The sequence below is a fragment of the Etheostoma spectabile genome, chromosome 8 (assembly GCF_008692095.1).
Source record: "Etheostoma spectabile isolate EspeVRDwgs_2016 chromosome 8, UIUC_Espe_1.0, whole genome shotgun sequence".
Taxonomy (NCBI): domain Eukaryota; kingdom Metazoa; phylum Chordata; class Actinopteri; order Perciformes; family Percidae; genus Etheostoma; species Etheostoma spectabile.
The window spans coordinates 18,472,361-18,488,487 of NC_045740.1; the positions used below are offsets into that span (position 1 = coordinate 18,472,361).

Genomic DNA, 16,127 nt, shown 5'->3' on the forward strand with positions numbered 1-16,127 from the left:
AGGAAACAACTCTGTGCTGTGTTTTCAAGGTGTGTAGTGCAGGGAAATAATATGATCCGCCGTGAGCACGCTCTATTTTATTTTGAAAATTAACCGGACGTTTTATTTTGTTTCTGTGCTCGACTTCCTGTCCCGCCATCTGCTGTGTGCTGAATGGCTGCGGATGTAAAAAATATAGAAACTCACACATTGACTTTAATGGAAACCAAATGACTCCGACGCCGTTCCGCATCCTTTGGAAATTGGGGGTTAAACTCCGCTAATGTCTAAAAACTGAAGGTTAAAGGTGTTTTGGAGGGAGGAGTGAGTTTATTTTGAAAAACGACAAAGCCGGGAGTGAACAAATGTTCTTCCTGAGTGGACCTGACAGTTTCCACTCTGGGTGGAGTGGTTGGTGGTTCGTCAGTCCGCTCAGAGCGTCTGAAAACCACTAAAAGTTGCTTAATCGTGTTTTTGCTGGACCAAACTCCATCTGTTATAAAATCTCCTGAGTCACTGTGTGTAATGGGCCCGGTAAAGGTTCACCAGAAGGTGATCAAGCAAAGTCCTGTCTTTACTTGGCTTGTTTGAGTAGAAAAGTGTTTAAACAGACAATAATGTATTGGCTGTGACAAGTTTCCATGATAAAATGTTCTGTACATACAATATTTAATTCACAGCCATGCAATGGATTGAAGCAATGCACGACCCAATATCTCAAATCTGTCGTGAAAAGTTGCGTCAGGTCAGTATAATGTACATTTTATTCCATTATACATTGTATATTTTCATTATTTCATTAATTTAATGCTTATCTCTCTACTTTCAGTGTTGTTTTTTCTCCAGATTGTTGTGTGTTTGAGTCCGGAGGGGGGGGGAGTACCATAAATCAGAGTGAGGCAGCTGAAGCTCTAATTATACTTTTTGTGTTTGTATAGTCGAGAGGGTTCTTGGGACAAAAGCTGCCCTCTGTACAGATGTCCACATGCAGTCAAATATGACCATACAGGCATCCTGAGCACTCTCTGGACATGTGAGGACATTTGAGGACATGTCAACGACACCCAAGTGGCCCTTGCACACGGCCTTGAATCTCCAAATCGGGATCTGGACTACTCTATTTCTCTATGTTTTTGTGTCTAAGTAACTGGTGGGAACTACAAGCTTTGAAACTGGTCCAGTATTTAACAAGAGCGCTATAACAGGTAGCCACAGACCGGTTTGCAATGTAATCATACGGGGCAAATGTGCATTGTCAATTTCATCCCCTAAAAGTGCGTTTTTTGTCACTGACAGGCTCAGATTATTAGTTTATTAGTAGATTATTGTTAGTAAGTGTCTGACAACATTATGCAAAAGATCCCTTCAGAGATAGCCCTTTTTAAAACTTCTTTAGACCTCTCTGTTTAACCAAAAACAGCTCTGAGATCAGCTAAAACCACCAGAACCCAAACTACACAACCCAAAATGGCTTTTCATAGTTTTATTTTGTTTCTGTCGACTTTGAATGAAGTGTACTTCAAGATGTTAAAATGATTGTGTATTTACATGGAGTCTGGTGGCTTTAGCAATTGCAATTTTTTCATATTTTTATGTTTAAAGAAAGGATCTTACACTTTAACAGAAAGGTCGAACTCCTTAGAAACAATTTCCATAATGTTTTCAGACACAAAATAATAATAATCTGAGCCTATCAGTGGCAAAACAAGCATTTTTTTTTAACATAAATAGGAGCTGCACAGTAACTTACTGTACATTGTAACTTGTTTTGCTGACTGCTGACCGTAGAAGTCCTGCTTAATACTGCGCCAGTATCAAAGCTTGTTGTTCCCATCTGTCACTTAAAACCAAAAACATAGGAAAATAGGGTCCAGGCTGTAAAAATCCAAAGTTACCCTTTGAACCTGAGGAATTCAAAGTAACGACAACAACACGGTCAGCGCATCCACATAATGTAAGCCTTCCCCACTCCTCCTCCACACAGTTGCTAGTATATATACGGAGGAGTCAAAAAAACAAGATAGACTCTTCAGAAAAGGTAATTATCTTGTAAGTTTTATGTCCTCTTTGTTTCCAAAGCTGAATGCTGCTGTTGTCGTTTCTCAGCTGTGATCAAAACGCATCATTCGACACGCAAAGGTCGCCGGATGACACCATTTTGTAAATGCAGCCATACTGAGAAATACAGAGAGTTTTGTGGAGCTGATGGTCTTAATTAGCTGCATGGGCTTGAGCGTAACGGACGTCCATTAATATAAAATAGCTGTGCACTGTAGCTTTGAAGTCAAAAGTCACAGCCTGAAGTGGATTTGGACCATCATGACACTCCTTAGTAAGTAAGTGTGTTTTCTAAAAAGCTTTTCCTTTAGCTGTTCATATGCAGGAATCCGTCTAGTTCAATGAGATCAGGAATTACAAAACTAAATCTCCCTCTCACAACTTACTGGGTTCAGTTATAACACATAAATATAAATACCACAAACAGGCGGCAGCAGATAATAGATAAAACTGCAAAGCTTCTTATGATAGAGTTGAGTTTAAAAAAAAAAATCCTTCATTTATAATCAGCTGACTTCAACACTTTCTGTAATCCTCACTCTGTTGTGAACCTTTCAGTTGCAACAGGAGCTTCCCCTCCCTCCTCTCTTCACCCAAAACAGTTGTTTGACACGCGGCCCCTCCCTTTCCCGTGGGACAAATGGAGACTATTGTTAAAGTGTTTGGTGATGTGAGCCGTCCCGCCGCAGCTCGCTGTGACTCATTTGAATGGCTGCACCATCACCACCCAGGTTTACTGATGTAGCGCTGCCTGCGATGTCAGCCTCATTGCAGTCATTATCCTAATTTTAAACAAACGTCTGTGACTGTGCAACACTGAACTGTCTTCTAGGATTTAGGTGATTTACTGATTGTGTTCTGAGGTTTATGTAGACGCGCAATGTTTGTGTTGGCCTCCTGCTAAAGAAAAATCAACTCCAGACATCCCTTTCTTTCTTTCTTTACAGTTTTCCCTCTAAAGGTTTTTCAGCAAAAAGTCAACTTACAGATAAATTATTAGAAATCAGATACAAAAGTAAGTGATTAGTTCTTTCTGCAACATGCCATCTTTTAAATATGTTCACCTCCTGTATGCTCGGAAATGTTTGTAGCTTGCAGTTCCATTGGTCTTAAAGAGAAACATGTATTAAAGGTCCCGTGATATGGTGCTCTTTGGATGCTTTTACATAGACCTTAGTGGTCCCTAATACTGTATCTGAAGTCTCTTTTATATAGACCTTAGTGGTCCCCTAATACTGTATCTGAACTCTCTTTTATATAGACCTTAGTGGTCCCCTAATCCTGTATCTGAAGTCTCTTGTATATAGACCTTAGTGGTCCCCTAATACTGTATCTGAAGTCTCTTTTATATAGACCTTAGTGGTCCCCTAATCCTGTATCTGAAGTCTCTTTTATATAGACCTTAGTGGTCCCTAATACTGTATCTGAAGTCTCTTTTATAGACCGTAGTGGGTCCCCTAATACTGTATGAAGTCCTCTTTATATAGACCTTAGTGGTCCCCTAATACGTTCTGAAGCTCCTTTATAGGCTATAGACCTTAGTGGTCCCCTAATACTGTATCTGAAGTCTCTTTTATATAACCTCGTGGTCCCCTAATACGGTATCTAAGTCTCTTTTATATAGACCTTAGTGGTCCCTAATACTGTATCTGAAGTCTCTTTTATATAGACCCTCTGGTCCCTAATACTGATCTGAAGTCTCTTTTATATAGACCTTAGTGGTCCCCTAATCCTGTATCTGAAGTCTCCTTTATATGGACCTTAGTGGTCCCCTAATACTGTATCTGAAGTGTCTTTCTCAAAATTCACCCTTGGTCCAGAATTACAGCCACTAGAGCCAGTCCCACTGAGCTGTCCTTAATATGTGTCATTTCTGTGTCTGTAGCTGTTGAGGTGTGGGGGGGGGGGGGGGGGGGGGGGGGGGGAAGGTGGAGGCTGGGTTGTTGCCTTGACCAACTGCCACTTTTCTTTTTTGAAAGCCATGATGTCCCTCTTTCTCATGGTGGGGGCCAAACTTTCTGGGCGGACAAAGCAGAGAAAAGGGAGGTAACCTTGCCTTTTATGAGGTCATAAGGGGCAAGATTCCAGATTGGCCCATCTGAGGTTTTATTTTTTCAGAGCAGGCAAAGCAGGATACCCAGGGCTCGGTTCACACCTATCACCATTTCTAGCCGCTGGGGGACCATAGGCAGGCTGGGGGAACTCATATTAATGTTAAAAAAAACCTCAAAATTCATGTCATGGGACCTTTAAAAGCTCTACAGGAACTTGTCAAACAAGATGGCAGGGTTACAGCAACAAAACAAACAACAAAAAATAATATGCAGATGCTCTGAGTTGCACTTCAAGACTGGAGATGTAATTGATAGGTTGTCCCCGCACGATAAACAGTGGTCCACTTTGATTTTGGTTGAATGAAAGTACTGTTGTTGTGTTGTTGTTGTTGCCTTAGAAATGTACCCGACGTGGAAAAATGGCAGAAAATAGTCGATTGACGAGCAGAGATGAAGGTTGGTTCAGTGGTTTCAGTAGATGTTGGATTCTTTTTTTGTGCTGTAAAACACTAAATCTGACACACCAGATGCTTTATTAACACAGAATCTTCTGAGAAACTATTTGGAATAGGGCAGGTGATTGGATGAACCATCTGTTTATCACGTCGCGGCCGTCACCCCTAAACCACGCCCGTAACTGCCCGTGGCTCCTCATCGGACGCCGATTGGTTCGGTAAGCTGGTAGTTCAGACACAAACGCATTACTTGAAACCTGGCAAGATGGATTTTCGAGTGAAATGTGATCCCGCAATTCTTCTGTGATCTTGTGATACCACCAAAATCCAGCTGCCGTGCAAAGTAAGTGAGCCACAGTCCCAATTGTGAATCCATCTTTTGTAAAAGAGAAAGCTACAAACTTTTAAGTACAACCCTTCTGAGCCTACATGCGTGTTTGATACTTAAAACATAGTTTTTTTTGTAAAATATTCCTTTAATTAAAAAGAAATCTCAAAGACACACAATACTAACTGTATTTGTTGTTGTTTTTCCCATTAATTTCAATAGTTTTCTTGTGGACATTAGAGGAACTGCAGCTTTGGGTGTGGCTAAAACTCTAAAATTAAGTCTCCAGTATCAGACACTTGATAATCAGACAGAGTCCCAGGAACATGATGACACACAGACAGGAGAAATGGAGGGACAGGATGAGTAGGATGTCCCCCAGCAGGCTGTTCTCTCTGGGATGAGGCGGAGGGAAGGCAGGCTGAGGTGGAGGTGGAGGTGGAGGTGGAGGAGGAGGAGCCGGGGGTGGAGCCTGGGGCATCTCGCAGTAGACGCCCGTCCAGCCCTGGTAGCACTGGCAGGAGAACTTGTGCTTCATGTCCAGGATGTCGAGGTTGTTGAGGTGGCCGCTGACGTGGAATCGGGGCCCCCGGGGCGTCGGGTTGCGGTGGATGTGGAAGAAGCGCGGGTTCAGGTGCAGATAAGCGCCCGAGTCCAGGCTCTTGCGGACGCACCTGCCGTTCTTCTTGCAAAGCGCTTTGCTGCACAGCTTGGCGGCGGAGGTGACGTTGATGACGTAATGTCCCAGCGGACCGTCGATGTACTTCTTTACTGTCAAGCAGTTTCTCTGAAAGAGCCAGGACAAAAAGACAAGACACCGTCATTTGTCTGTTAAGTGAACTCAAAATCATAAACCACATGATTCTGTTCAAAATAACGGAGGAGGCCGGGATTGCTGGCAGTTTGCTGGACTTTACAGTGATACGTATTGGTTTCAAGAATCATGACAATGGAAATGTTTGACTCAAGTGAGATTAAGTTAATTTCAGTTGTGTTTTAAGATGAGTTTCCATCCACTTGTCAGTCAAATTATCTGAAGTTCGTTAAAAAACCAAACTCATGTGAATAAAGCTGGTGAAAGTGTGTTTCCATCAAACGGCTTTAAAGCGAATAAAATCCTGTGAGTAACGATGTCACATAATGCTGTTTTGCAATCAAATTGGAATATCGAATTGATTTCAGACATGTGAAGGTGTTTCCATTCATTTTCGCACTATATCGCATTCAACATTCAAGCAAACTTTTGCGAATAAAGTTTTTCTAGACGAAATGGATCTTCTATCAACACATGAATATTGCACAAGTTGTAATAGTGTTTATGTGCCAGCTGATAGCGACAGATTGAGCTACAATAAGAAAACACAACACATCGCTATGACAATGCAGATGCAACGTGTCTTTTATTTTCCCTCCGGCACCGCTGCGAGACTCTTTTTGAGACATGTCTCGCTGTTTGAGCGTCTTCCATTTACGTCCCACAGCTTGTCCTAACCTTTTTGGCCGTTTCCTTTGCGAGTTCCTGATGAATTATGGCATTTCTTAGATTTTTGCTATCTGAAATTTTGCTCGTAAAATTAAATTCCAAAAGTCTCTCGTCTCCTCGTCCGTCCACTTACACCTGTCTTTGTTGACACCCGCCATGTGTTCAAACAGAGTGGGAATACTGGACGGGAATGAACTAAAACTTCTTCTTTTTTGTTTTTGTGGCAGGTTGCAGCCATGAAATGACCTACAACTTAATTGCAATTCATTATTTATTCTGCAAACAGCGTTTATCACATAAGCCAAATATCGATCAAAATAAAATCAGATGAGACCGAACCTATTTCCTTTGAGTCAATATTCATGAAATTCAATTGAATTGTACTGTTTCCATAAGACATTTTTCATTCGATATCACTTAATTCAGATAAAAACGTGTGGATGGAAACATAGCTACTGTGTGTTTGGAAATGTTCTCTTCAGTGATGATTACAAAACAGACTCTTCTCCCAGGTTTACAGCTCAGTCTGCTGTAAACAGGATGTTAAAAACCCACTGACACAAACAGAAATCCGGACCACTTTCACACGTATCATTTCACACATCAGATGCTTTGTCTCCTGGTTGGTGTCTGTGAAAAGTTTGGCCAGAAAACAAATATCACTATTTTTGGCCACATTCAGTTCTGGAGGAGAGAACAACGATGTCAGAAACTATGAAGCCTTGTTTTATGCTCAGTGACCGCACTTTATGTCTTTGACATTTAGTCTTCCTGAATGCTTTCTGGCTTGTTTTATGTGAATATACGCTACGATGTACGATGCTATATAACATGCATTCAGATTAAGGCTGTTACTTTTCTCTGAGTTGTGCAATCAAGGGTTTTGGTATTGAATTTTGTATTGAAACTTTATTTTAATTTGGCACCGTTTTAATCCCTTCTAACTCTCCAGTTTGACCAATATTTTTTTTTAATTACACTTTTTACCGTTACCTTTGATCGAGAGTACTCTGACGATCCCCAGAGAACGACGCCTGACGCTCCCAAGACAGCGCTCTCCCCGATGGTATGAACCAGGTCGCTCTGCAACATGACATGGTAGATTTTAGCTCAGTAAACAAATCTAAATCAAAAACTGAATCTACCTAAAACTGGCTAATTATTGCTACCTTTATAATCTACAAATACTCTACAAAGATACTTAGAAGTGTCTGGGAAAGCACCTTTAAGGTACATGCTTTGTGTTGTCCTCCCTTCAAAATGAAAATCTGCACTTTTATTTGATGCTTTTACTTGATGTTTTGAACTTTTTCTTACGCTTTTGTCCATTTTTTCAACACTTTTTTTTTTCACTTTCACTTTTTTTGACGTTTTCAACACTACCTTACTAACTTAAGAATTTTAGTTTTACAGTTATATTTGGAATTTATGGTTAATGAACCAAATTTTTAGGAAAGTATACCTAATGTTTGAGTTAGAAAAGCAGAAATTAGGAATTATTTATACTAAAATTAAAGGAATGGATGTTGATGGATAATCACAGACTGGAATATGTCAACTTTTACTCAATACTATTTCAAAAACACTTCCATTTTCTTTCTCCAAATGCTTAAAATTGAATAAGACGCCCCAAAATTAATGAAAGTAGAGATTTTTACTTGCCAAAGAGCGTTGTGTAAAATCAATCATGTTATTTTGGGGAATTAAAAAGAACATTGATATAAGAAAACGGGTCAATTTGACCCGAGGACAACATACATTACATTACAACAGCAACAATAGGGATGATCGATCCACCATCGTGAGAGAAGGTTCAATTGTGAAGGTTTGTGACTTAGAACTGAAAACTTTACCTCCGAAAGAACCAGAAAAGTGTAGGCGTAGAAAGGTCTGGAGTAGACAAACACTGGCAATGTGAAGTCCGTGCGGGCGATGGACGCGATCCTCATGGCTTCCTTGACCCGATAGTGGACGAACTTGACGGTGTTGGCGGAGGACTTGAGCTCGTAGTCCAGGTAGATGGACGGGTAGAGGGCCGTGCTCTCCTTCCAGAGCCACATCAGATGGTCGTTGCGCACGTGCTCAACGTTGGGGCATTCGCCGGTGTACCGCTGTGGGTGCTGCTTGTACCCGTAGTTGTAGCAGTCTGGGAACAGGTAAAACCCCCAAAGCCCGGCCGGCCTGCGGCTTTCAGTCAGGGCTAAAGTCAGGTTCATGAAGGTCTGCCCGGCCCTCTCGAAGTCTTCCTTTGCTTCCTTCTCCACCTTGCTCTCCGGCCAGTTCGGATGAAGTTTCCGGATTTGTTCCTTTGACTTGTTGCGGTAGATGTCCTTCGAGCCCCAGTTTCGGACCCACTGAGGCCTCCAGTTCTCCCAGTCGATGACACCCAGGCCTCGAAAATCCTTGTGGGGGATTAGCTTGTCGATGTCCGCCCGGGCCTTGTTCAGGTGTTTGGAGATGCTCTGGTTCTGCGGCAGTCCACCGTTGATAGGGACCCCGGAGTTGGAGTAGTATGGGTAGTATCCCAAGTGGCTGTGGTAGAATATGGTCACATTTGGTCCGCTTAGGGTTTCGTTGAGGTTCGCTACGATGTCGAAAACGCTGAGGTCCAAGTCCACCTTGAATCGATGGCGGCAGGATTCAGTAGGAGCGTTCCACACTACGACAAAAGGCCGGTGAGGGATCAGAGGTGCTAGAGTCGGCTTTATCTGGTCGCCCCGGACTTGGAGCTTTACTCCAACGCCAACCCACAGGGCCAGTGCCAGCAGATGGAGCCCCATCAGCACCATGGCACCTGATTCCTCATGGAGCAATTAGTGGTCCTACACAGGCAGAGGAGATAATTGACATGTTTGGAGGGAAAATAAACATTAAATGAGCTTCAGTGAGCAGAGATAATCAGGCAGGCCTCTGAGAGGACACATGAGTGATGATCATTGAAGTGAATGCTCCAAATTCCACAACACAACAAAACACAAAGCTCCTGTTGTCAGCGGGTACAGGACTGTGATGAAAAGGATTCAGGTTTATATCCCCCAAGGAAGCATAGACAGTGCAGACAGAGAGAGCAGTCAGGATAAGCTCTTCCCTTTTACTTACTTTCCACCCTTTAAAACTCTAACCAGTAACTTGGAGTTGCTCAGGTGAGATCCGACCCAAATATAGGACGTAAACCTAAAAATATTGCATTTACTTGCCTATTATTAGATTAAGATTAATGTATCCTTTATTAGTCCCACAAGGGAAAATTACATTACATTACACACAGGCCTGAATTACACACACATGCTCAGTACCTATACATGCACTAATGGAGAAATGTCAGAGTGAGGGGGCTGCCCATGGAAAGGCGCCCTGAGCAGTTGGGTGCCTTGCTCAAGAGCACCTTGTGCCCAGGTGCCACCATGCTTTGGATCTATATGTGGACTTGAACCAGCGACCCAGTTCCCAACCCAACACCCTACAGACTGAGCTACTGCCACCCCCATTATTATTTCAACCTTGCACACGATTCACGCACTTATACTGTATATGATTTAACGGACGATAACTTTCAAATCCATAGCCTAATATGACCAGACATTGCTCGTCGCCTGTGTGACAACACATCATCATCACATCTCTCTCATCGTCTTCACTCGCTGCCTATCAGCTGCTCACATTGTTAGCCTTTAAAGAACACCCAAGACATTATAAATTTGATGTTGCATTATTTCTGAAACCAGGAAGCGTCACGGTGTGTCAGTGGGTCAACCGTGGGACATTTGTTTACAGTGTTTGTTGCGTTTGATAAAAGGCAGTGTGACAGATAACCAAACCAAATGAAAAATGCAACAATCTTGCAAATTCACCCCAGACTTGCACCGAGTCTACTGAACTGCAGGTGTGAAAGCATCCTTAGAGACCCTTTGGCTACAGTCAAAACGTGACTCCTGTGGAGTCTACCGAGGACTGAATTCTGATTTAATTCATTAAAAAAGTCACAAATATCACAAAGATGTAATGCTTCTTTGGTGAAAATCCCATCTACTGCAGCTTCTAAAGTTTTATGTGAGAAATGTGCATATGCATATTCTTTCTGGTCAAAGGGAAGAAATTCAGAATGTCGTCTTCCCACATAGAAACAGACAAAAATATAATCATGAAAATGTTGAACAACATGGATGACATTTTTGCTTCTGTACAGGTTTTTATGTCGACTTACAGTGCAGAAATAACTCTCACTGTAAATCTTCCTTTCTTAATTTGACATGAGAAAACATTAACTGCTCCGAATAACTGCAATTAGACTACAGTAACCCTGATGTCTGTCGGATTATTTGGGTAACTGTAATCAGCAGTTCATTATATAAAAACAAAGGAATTGCTGTTCTTAGGGCCAAATGTCAAGTTAAGGTTCATATGAACTTTCAAAGACACCTCCTCAAAAACATCTGACAACCGAAAATTCAGTGTTATTTCTCAACGGAACTGGCTGAAATTAAAGCTTTTTATTTAGGAAATACAACTACAAAGCTTAAAATCCCCATTACTCTCTTAGTACATACTCAAATACATGGTTAGGCTCTGCCTTTTATTTTCATTCCTCCAAAACTGTTCCCTCCAGCTCTTTATGTAAGAGCCCCATCTAATTCCTCTTGGCGCCCCCTCATATGCAAGTAATTCATATTTAAGTTTTTCCAAAGACATCGTGACCCCACTCTTGGGAAACATGGCCACTGAGTTTCCCTCCAAGGACGCCACGGAAAATCTCCCATCATTCTTTGTGCGGGATTGTAACCAGAGTAGTGGAGCAGGAAACCGCCGGTGGGCTGAGGCTTCTCCCATCATTTAAACTTTTCATTCATCTTATGTTCTCTGCTGAATTTAATGGCATGAGAACTTCATGATCGCAGTAATCGTGGATGTGGATCAGTGAGTGGAAGACGGAAGAGAAAACATCCAAAATTTTGCAAAATCATTGTCAAAACGTTTCCTTCAAAACGTTTTAAGAAGGTTGTAATGCATGTTTTTCCAGTTTAGGAAAGCATTTCTTCAGGTTTCACCAGTTTCATAATCCTCCCTGCTGAAAGTTTTTTTCTGCAGATACTGATCCAAGACAAACAGAGTGTGGTGAAGCCACTCAGGCTGTCCTCCAAACCACCAAAAGGCCTGGAAGCATGACAACTACAGACCACAAGAAAGACCCCCCAAACTGACACAGGAGACTCAGTTTGATGTTTTGTCTCAGACAGACACAACCAAACGGCAAAAAGCAGCCAAACTCAACTGATTGGATCCAGATGAGGACGAGGGGTAAACTGTCAGTGTGAGCCAACCATCATGATGAACCCTCACGCTACTGCCATGGCTTGAGGGATTGCAATCTCAGTTGGTCAGTCCACCACTTTGGTACAGACTGGAATTATATATATATATATATATATATATATATATATATATATATATAATGGATGGATTTCCATGGAAATCCAGACGTGGCCGGGTTGGCTCGGTTGGTGGAGCGGGCGCACATGTAGGGAGGTTTGCTCAGGTTCAGGTCCGACATGTGGCCCCTTTGCTGCGTGTCGTTCCCCCCTCTCTCTCCCCTTTCAAAGGCATAAAATGCACGAAAAAATTATCGTTTAAAAAAGAAGTTTGTTCAGACATCCCTGGTCTTTAGAGGATGTACTCTGCAACTTCAGTGATCCCTTAAGTTTTCATTCAGCACCATCATCGGGTCAAAATTTTCCATTTGTTCATTACTTTGGTTTATGACCAAATACCTGCAACGCTAATGACCAGGGTTTCAAATTAGCACCATACACCAGCCAAATACTGTTAAAATATGCAAGTGGAAAGTACATTTGCTTCATTCACCAGCCAAAAATAAAAGGTAAGCTATTGAGTCGCTGGTGAAATAAGAACATTGTGACGGCCCGGCCTGTTATGTCTGCTCTTTTTTTTGTGCGGGGCTGAGATGGGGGGTGTTTGCTGGAGGGTGGGCGTGGCCTACAGAAGGCAAAGGGCCTGCCCTGCTGGGAGTCTACTCTCTCACCTGGTCCTTCAGGAGCAACCACATTTTGTTCTTTGTTTGGTTTGGGTTCAGTTAGGTTATGTTGTATTTAGTTGAATAATCTCATTTTGGTTGCATTATCTGTGTGAAACCTCCCTTTTTGTTGCTGGCTTTGAGCCAGGCTGTAACAAATGGGGGCTCGTCCGGGATCTTGATTAAAACTGGAGATCTGAGTTGGTAAGGGTAAATACACTTTTTTCAGGGAGTGTTTCACACTGTTTTGACCGGCTCTGGTGTCTTTACCTTACAGGTATCGGGGTTGAGGGCTGGTGAGTTGTCTGGAACCTTTATTCCTGGTAGGCATAAGCAATGTGTGACACTCGTTGTCCCCATTGACCTTTTTTTTGTTTTAGTTTGTTATTTTTGTGGAGCGGGTGGTTAGAGCGGTTCTAGGAGCTGCTCGGGTGCACTCCATGACTGTCTAGGTGATTTTCAGCATGCTGAAAGTTAACCGGGTTACTGGGCTTGTGCTTAATTTATCCCGCCGCTAGCCTGCATGAAGACTAGGGTTGTGCTGTTTATTTGGATGATGTTGTCATATACAGTGACTCTTGGGAGGATCATCTTCAGCGTATCCAGGCCCTTTTTGACCGGTTGGCCTGGGCTGGGTTGACCGTCAATTTGGCAAAATGTGAGTTTGCTAAGGCAACTGTCACCTTCCTGGGTAAGGTGGTTGGTCAGGGGCGGGTTTGTCCAGTGAGGGCAAAGGTGTTGGCTATTGACCAGTTTCCTGTTCCGACTACCAAGAAAGAGCTCTCTCGTTTCTTGGGTATGGTGGGTTACTATCGTGGGTTTTGTAACCACTTTTCCACTGTGGCTGCTCCCCTCACTTCTATGCTAAGCCAAAAGGTTAAGTTTGAATGGTCGCTTAAATGTCAGGACGCTTTTGAGTCGGTGAAGTCTTTGTTGTGTTCTGCCCCTGTTCTAGCAGCCCCCCAGATGGACCGGCCTTTTTTGCTGTGTGTGGATGCTAGTAAGGTGGGGGCTGGTGCTGTGCTCATGCAAACAAATGGAAATGGTGTTGACTGTCCGGTGAGTTTCTTTTCGAAAAAGTTTAACTCACATCAGCTTAATTAATCCATCATTGAAAAGGAGGCTCTGGCACTCATTTGGGCTTTGCAGCACTTTGAGGTTTATGTGGGGGGAGGGGTGAGTCCAGTAGTGGTTTACACTGATCATAACCCTCTGACTTTTCTCCATTCACTCCAGAATCCGAATCAGCGACTTATGCGTTGGTGTCTTTTCCTCCAACCTTTTCATTTAGACATTCGACATGTCAAAGGAGCTGACAATACCGTGGCGGATGCCATGTCCAGAGCTGTGGCGGTATAAGCGTTTGTGGCAGTTGGGATGTGGTTGGGAGTGTGAGGACTCCCGTCTTGAGGGAGGGGGTGTGACGGCCCGGCCTGTTATGTTGCTCTTTTTTTTTGTTGCAGGGTGCTGAGGTGGGCGGGTCGTCTTGCCTGGCCGGGTGGGCGTGGCCTACAAGGCATAAGGGTGCTGCTGGGAGTCTCACTCTCTCACCTGGTCCTTCAGGAGCAACCACCATTTTGTTCTTTGTTTGGTTTTGGTTCAGTTAGGTTATTGTGTTATTAGTTGAATAAATTCATTTGGTTGCATATCTGGTGAAAAACAAACCTCCCTTTTTGTTGCTGGCTTTGAGCCAGGCTGTAACAACATTCACTAGCGTTTTGGTTGGCGGACAAAAAAGTTAATTTTGAGTTGTTAGGTAAGCTCGGTAAGATCCCATCAGCTAGATAACTCTTTCTCCAGCTTTGGTCAGTCCAAGGCAGGATCAGCTGGGAGACTTCTTCTAGACCAGGGACACCTGTGGAATACCTGCACAACAGGGACACGGATGGAAGTAGTTTTTTTGGAGATTATGGTCAACTAGTGTGTGTTGTAGCAGTGTTTTGCTATTGAGAACGAGCTAGCATGCTAGCGTTAGGATGTGCTACTGTTAGCCACCTAGTGACGTAGAAAGCCGTGGAGATGTTGAACAGCCGGAGACTGAAGGGAGAGGACATTCAGAAACAGTATTACACTCAAATCGGCATGGGTAGTTTCAAGTTTGTATGTGTGTGGAAACACCATAGACCGTAAATGGGAAGCACCAGAGACACAAAATAACACCCCAAAATCCCAGAAAAAGAGATTTGTTTTCATAATATGGCCACTAGTTGTGTGGCGCCGCTCTATTTAACGTTGTATGAGACAGAAGTCAAATATGTCCTTTAAATAAACTGTGTAAATGTGTTGCTACATTAGCGACTAAGCTAGTTAGATTGCTGACACTTACCAAGCCTGGGGGATGAGCTAATCAGACAAGAAACTTGCTAGCTCAGTCACAGTAGCTTTATGTTTTATCTGTATCTTTGACATCCAGACACCTTGCCATTTTGTTTTTTCATCATTCTCATTCAATAGAGTTAGTAAATAGGAAAACACACAAAGCTGCTCTCCAAGCTAGCAGGCTTGTGTCAGCTGGATTTAATCTGATGTTTTTTGGCCAGCGGTGTGTGCAGATGTGGAGATGTTGTATTGGGGGTGTCACATCCATCCAAACCTGTATTTAGGCTAGTCTGGAGAATGGGAGCGAGTGTGTTTGATTCACGACCAGTTTACAGTGTAATCTGGAAAATATGAAGCCAGCCTTGAATTAGCATTTAATGATCCAGTAATACAACCAGAGACAGGGTGACTGCCGTTATTTAGCAACACCCCACACCATGGAGTGTGTGTGTGTGTGTGTGTGTGTGTGTGTGTGTGTGTGTGTGTGTGTGTGTGTGTGTGTGTGTGTCTGTCTGTCTGTGTCTGTCTTTCTGTCTGTCTGTGTCTCTGTCTGTCTGGGTCTGTGTTGGGGAGGGGGGCTCTTAAACCACAGAAAGTCTGAGTCAGACTCCTTATTCAACTTCCAACATATACAGTATGTAGAGAGTGTGTGGTGTGTGTGTGTGTGTGTGTGTGTGAGAGAGAGAGAGATGGCTGTGCATTAAACAGAGTGGACATATGATTCTTCAGACTAAAGGTTGCAGAGTACATCCTCTAAAGACCTTAGATGTCTGAACAAAGGATGACGCAATGATGTGATCAGAGCCGATAGAGGACTTTTGTCCCTTGTGGGGTTTCCTTGAAGACATTTAGGCTGCATCTCAGGTTTTAAATTGCATTCCCGGTTCTTTCGGTTGCTTCCCTTTCTCGCGTCTTAGTCCATCCCAGCGAGGAAGCATGGGAGAGAGCTGCGAGCAAAGAATGCAAGAAGAAACAAGGAAATGTGTTTTTAGAAGGATGAGACGTCCTTTCCTCTGAAACATCACATGAATTTGTCGGATGTATGGGCAGAATAGTGACAGCTTCAGCTGCATGGCTTCCAAGTATCTCCGAGATCCATCCTCCATCCTCCATCCTCGCTCCTCAGGGCAGGAATAAGATCTCCGAAACAGCCTTTACAAAAGGAGGCCCAGGACAACTTAAGGTTCAGCTAAGGAGCGAGGAGATATACAAGAAAAATAAGAGAAGTGTGAACCAGCCTAACCGTACGTACACACCGCCGCCGACTTGAGCTGCAAAAAAGCTCTGGTTGCCCCCCCGCCAAGGACGCTTGTCAGAAAGTACGGGGAAGCTTTTTGACACGTTGGCCGCTCTGACGTGGCGGCGTTCTCTGTTCTCCGGGAGAAGCTCACGCAGCCACGGCCAATACACTGACACTAGAAAC

General features: G+C 43.2%; 1 protein-coding gene across 1 annotated transcript in view; it reads right to left on the bottom strand.

Moving 5' to 3' along the window:
* Nucleotides 1-5,134: 5,134 nt before the first annotated feature.
* The window catches only part of hyal6 (hyaluronoglucosaminidase 6), a 13,371-nt gene continuing 2,378 nt past the window's right edge, over nucleotides 5,135-16,127 (bottom strand). Inside the window, exons 2-4 of the mRNA XM_032522969.1 lie at nucleotides 8,211-9,179; nucleotides 7,351-7,440; nucleotides 5,135-5,661 (exon numbers count right to left, since the gene is read on the bottom strand). Of these exons, the coding sequence (XP_032378860.1) occupies nucleotides 5,152-5,661; nucleotides 7,351-7,440; nucleotides 8,211-9,146 (1,536 nt within the window). The 5' untranslated portion in view covers nucleotides 9,147-9,179 and the 3' untranslated portion in view covers nucleotides 5,135-5,151. The remainder of the gene's footprint in view (nucleotides 5,662-7,350; nucleotides 7,441-8,210; nucleotides 9,180-16,127) is intronic.